The sequence below is a fragment of the Micrasema longulum genome, unplaced genomic scaffold, assembly GCF_059751315.1.
Source record: "Micrasema longulum isolate JH-2025_06_02 unplaced genomic scaffold, ASM5975131v1 h1tg000466l, whole genome shotgun sequence".
NCBI classification, from domain to species: domain Eukaryota; kingdom Metazoa; phylum Arthropoda; class Insecta; order Trichoptera; family Brachycentridae; genus Micrasema; species Micrasema longulum.
This window is the reverse complement of record NW_028277664.1, coordinates 1-5,351: the sequence shown is the minus strand read 5'-3', so window position 1 is coordinate 5,351 and position 5,351 is coordinate 1. Positions and strand designations below refer to the sequence as shown.

Genomic DNA, 5,351 nt, shown 5'->3' with positions numbered 1-5,351 from the left:
TTCTATAATTTATAAAAATAATCATAAACATTATTAAGGACTGTTGTATCAAAACACGTCATAGTAAATAACTAACTAGGTAAATTTATTTTAAATAAAAAAAGATGAAGAATAATAAGCTAAGCAACTTCGAATTATATTGATTTATTTATTGACGCTTTAAATCCATATGCATTATAAAGGCAAGCATATTAAGTCCTTTTTTCCTTACCTACCCAGACCGTTTGGTTCGAGAAAATAATAAGTGTCGGGGCATAATCTAGGTAGGTATGTGTACGTTTTATTTTATCATTAAAAAATACTAAAAATCTACACTTCATTATGAAGAAAGGAGGGGGATGGGAAGGCAAGAAGAAGATTTATTATATCCTATCATGAGTAGACTGTCAAACATCCTACGTGGGATACACTACAAGATCTTTCAAATCTTCCGAATAATAATAAATTATGTCGATTGACTACCACTTAAGAAAAAAACAAAATCACAAAATAGCTTAATGTATAAAGGGTTAAAACTATTTGATGAGATGCCTGAAAGTATGAAGAATGAAAGAAAACTTACGGATTTAAAAAAAAAATGTTATGTTTATTGTAATAATGTAGTTATGTAAGAAATATTTAATAAGTATTTGTTATAATTGTAAATATATTAGTTAATATACAATGTAATATTAACTAACTTAAGTAAGTAAATAAAATAAATTATTGAAACCGGCCGTAATTTCAATATAATCTCAGATACTGAAAAATTCTAAAAAATCGTCCAAAAATTATGAAATAAGATAGGTACATGAAATAAAAATATATTCATCAAAAACAAGTAATAAGGTAAACGATCATTTGATGAAAGTAAAAATCTGCAAGTTTATTTTTAAATTACTGGAACCCCTACAGTTTTTTTCCAGCATTACACAGAAAAGTTCGATTTTGGTTTTGACCGCTGGCTTCTGGCTGTGTTTGTTTTGGAGCTAATTTGTGTCTTTCTTACATATTTATTTATTTATTTAAACGCCTTACAGGGTTTTACTTGTTTTACATATATAATGAATTCATAAATGTATTTTACACAAACAAAGCAAAAAAAAATAATCAAGAAGAATAAGAAAAAAAAGTTTAACATATAAGAAACATGAATTTGAGTATACATAAAATACATATATACATAAAAAGAACAGAATTGAAATCAATCGATTTAAATTTGAAGATAATGAATTGATACACATTCATTAGCAAACGCATGAATTCGCCTTGCTGGCGAGTGTCCACTGTAGTTTATTATAGGTATTTTACATTTATTTCGAAGAGTTTATTAAATAGGGTAACCTGTATTAATGGTAGTTATCCAGTTGAAAGGTTCTATCCAATTTTATTTCCCTTAGACATGCTTGGGACAAACAGTTTGCAACTTAGAAGTGATGGATTCACACTGACGTATTTTTTCAGACTGATGCAAGGTTTCATCTAGGACTCGGACATTATAGAGAATATTAATTTGTATATTCCTGATGGTTATCTCTGACAGCGTCAGCACATACTGTTCTACCTCCCAGCGTTCAGAACTAACCTGTCTCTGGTCATATCTATTAGAAAAACAGTCAAGCAGCTGAACACTTTCACTTTGGAGATCGACATCTTTCACATCGGTGAAACTATGTTTAAGAGGCAAATACTCTTTCTTTAGGGGAGTATTATACCTTAATAATGTCGAACCATTGTTCATGGTTTTTAGTTTGATATGCTGTCCCAACATAACGGCTTAAATATTTAATTTAATTTGTAATGTCATTTTGGTAAAATAGGTAAATTTTAATTTAATTTTTAAAACATAAATTGTGTCGTTGAAACAATATTTTTCATCTTGATTTTTTTAAAAGTACGTTTAGAAAAACACATTGTCCTTCGGAAATAAAGTTCGAAATACTAGTTTCCAAATAGAGAATCTTCAAAAAATATATTTATAATCCGCAAGTTTATTTTAGTATTAAAAAAGCCGACTTGGGTTAAAGACGAAAAATACAGTGTACTTTTTTGTATAGAAGAATAAGCTGAAGTAATCGGCTATATTCATTGTTCACTGAGAATGGGCTGGGTGCACTTCATAGATATCTTTTTGTAGGAAGATATGAACGGTGATTTATAATAAATAACATTTTTATTCCCATAAACATGATTACTATAAAAAAAATATTATCTTAAGTCAAATATAATGGTAAGCTGTGCATAATCGCTTATTTGACGATTCGCCCCTGCTAGGACCTACAAACCAAAGTTAACAAAAATAGCACGAAACGCAACCCAAAGCATATTTGTTTTAGACAGCCCTGAACTTTTACCGGTGGATCAGTGTTTCTCTAGCTTTTATGACTTACATGCTTCTTATGCGATTGAATTATTTTTGCGACTTCCTTTTTATTTTAGATTATACATTTTCATGTAATTCACGTTATTTGTATATTATTATGTATATTCATAGTGTAACAGACGCGGCGGATCACTGCTTCGTCCGTAGCAATCGCGCCCGTCACAAGAACTGTATTTCTATAGGTGCTGGTGTCAAACGCAGAGTGGCCGGGCGTAGGCGGGCCTCGGCCGACGAACGATAAGCTCCGGGGGAGGTATCGTCGCCTAGAGATCCCTTGCGGGGTCGCTAGCGAGTAGCGCTGGCGGCCGCAATCCTGAGTCAGGCAACCGGGTTGTAAGGCCGGTATCTCTCCGTCGGTGGGAACGGCGGGGTGTGTTCCGGGGAAGTATCCAAGGGTCCAAATTATCCGGGGTCCAAAATCCAATCCAAAGAGTATCCGAGTTCCAAGTCCAGGGGGGTAGCGGTGTTCGAATCCAGGTGGCGATGAGGTCCGGTTTGAAGCGAGGTAGGGAGGTGAAGTGGAGAGTAGAAAGCCTTAGTAGTGTGGTGAGATGACTGACTTTATTTTTCCCCGGCGGGGCTATATATACAACATTTTGCCGTGCGGCGGTGGGCTAGGCCAATAGCGGGCGGTGCTAGGTTGACCAATCACGCGGCGAGAGAGATAGCGAGCACATTTGCCGGCTCTATCGGTCTCTCTCGCGCCACGTATAAGGTCCCCACCCTCCCGCTACCGGCCGCAGTTCCCCGCCGACCGCGCGGCGATCAACACTTATACAGAACAACATAAAAACACATTATGGGCATACAAATATTTTCATGAATTCTAATCTATATGTGGGCTTCAGTATGGCGATCACCACCCCCGAAAGTGACAAATACTAGTCTTTATTGAGGAGGTGGTAGATCGCTTACACATACTGAAGCCTCCTATGCTACATTAAAACCCCAGGAAGGGCCGCCAAGTTGGTGCATGTACTTTTACGTCGGCAACACTCCCCCCTGCCGAGGAGGCATCTCTGCGCCGACGTCGTCCTTGATTTGCAACACGGCGAGCTTGACGGCGGGTCGTGTGTAGGTTCCGGTGGCTGTCTGGACCCGGGCGCTCCTGACTTGTCCATCCTTCCCTGGTGTGACTGCTATGACGCGTCCCCGCGGCCATTCATTCCGCGGGAGGGCGGCGTCCGTTATTATGACCAGGTCATCGACCATGATCGGTGTGGCGGCCTGTTGCCACTTCCGTCGCTGTGCCAACGTCGGGAGATATTCCCTCATCCATCTTTTCCAAAATGCGTCGGCTAGTTTCTGCGCCACCCGCATTGTTTCTGAGGCACAGTACGGGCGGCGCGTCTCTGTAATCGGCCAGATGCGGCTGGCCCCGCTCGACCCGATGAGAAAGTGCATCGGAGTCAGCGGAGCGTCGTCTCGGCTACTATCAAGCGAGACGTGGGTTAGGGGCCGAGTGTTTACTGTGTACTCGGCCTCCGCTATCGCTGTCATTAGCGTTTCCTCTCGGGGGGCTTGTTCCTTTAGAATCACCATAAGCGCCCCCTTTATCGACCGGACGAGCCGTTCCCAGGCTCCCCCCATGTGTGGCGCCGATGGCGGGTTGAACACCCATTTGATCCCTCTCCTTGTCGCCTCGTTCTGTAGTTCGGGATCGTGGGCTAGTTCCTTCATGGCGGCCGCCATCTCTTTGTCTGCGCCTCTGAAGTTCGTCCCGTTGTCCGAGTAGAGCGTTGTCGGATGTCCTCTGCGGGCCGCCATCCTTCTGAGGGCCTGCACCGTCGAGTCAGTACTCAACGACGGTGTAATTTCAATATGCACGGCCCTCGTAACCATGCACGTAAACAGGGCCCCGTATCGTTTCTCCCGGCGTCTTCCGATAGTTACGTATACGGGCCCGAACATGTCCACCCCACAGTGGGTAAAAGGCCTTACGTGATGATCGAGTCGGCCGGCAGGCAGCTGTCCCATGAGCGGAGGCTGCGGGCGGGCCTTCTGTATTCGACAGTAGCGGCACTCGTATATAATTTTCCTTATATTTGTCCGTAATCGTGTTATAAAGAACTGTTGTCTGAGTTCGCTGAGTGTCCGCTCTGTACTTGCGTGTTGCCGCGACTCGTGATAATGCCTTATCAATAGACGCGTATAGGCGTGCGCTCCGTCCAGTATGACGGGCGCCTTTAGTTGCTCGCTCACCGCGGGGGCTTCCATAATTCGCGTCCCCATTCTGAGGACGCTATCTTTATCGAGGTAGGGAGTGAGGCCCAGCAGGCGGCTGTTCCGCGGGAGGCACTCCCCCCGTCTAATTGCGGCTATCTCGGCGTGGTAACTGTCTGTCTGGCTTATGAGTATCCACGCCCTCTCTGATGCCTTGAGTTCCGGGGCGATGAGTGTCGCGCTTCCTGTATTCTTTTTCCTGCAGCGGTTTATGAAGCGCAACACCCACGCTGTAGTCCTGATCAGTCTCCGCCAGGAGGAAAATCTTCTTTCGTCCGGGAGGGCTGTCATCACGATGGCACTGTTCGCACACTTTATTTCACTGCTTGTATCCGGGGTCGCCGTTATTACCTTGAGCGGCGGCCATTGACTTTTATTTTTCTTTATGAAACTCGGCCCACTGAACCACATGCCGGCCGGGGAGATGTCTGGTATCTCGCCGTCCCGCGTCCCGAGATCAGCGGGGTTCTTCTTTCCTGGTACCCACCGCCACTCTTGAGCGTTCGTTAGCTCATCTATTTCCCCTAGGCGGTGGGCTACAAATGGCGTGAAGATGCGCGAATCACTCTGGACCCAGCACAGCACCGTAGTAGAATCTGTCCAGTAGTAGGTATCGCGTATATTACTTCCGCATTCTTTCTTGATTGTGGCCGCCAGTCGTGCGGCCATGAGCGCGGCTTGTAATTCCAGGCGTGGAATTGATAGCGCTCGTAGCGGGCTAACTCGGCACTTGCTAGCCATGAACGTCGCATTCCTTCCGGCGGCA

At 43.7% G+C, this 5,351-nt stretch overlaps 1 protein-coding gene across 1 annotated transcript; it reads right to left on the bottom strand.

Annotated features, from left to right (window-relative positions):
• Positions 1-1,375: 1,375 nt before the first annotated feature.
• Positions 1,376-5,326, bottom strand: LOC148281408 (uncharacterized). The gene is made up of 3 exons (XM_088226739.1): positions 4,992-5,326; positions 3,348-4,400; positions 1,376-1,580 (listed from the first exon to the last, which is right to left on the bottom strand). The coding sequence occupies exons 1-3, from the start codon at positions 5,324-5,326 to the stop codon at positions 1,376-1,378; spliced, it is 1,593 nt and encodes a 530-aa protein (XP_088082865.1).
• Positions 5,327-5,351: the final 25 nt, after the last annotated feature.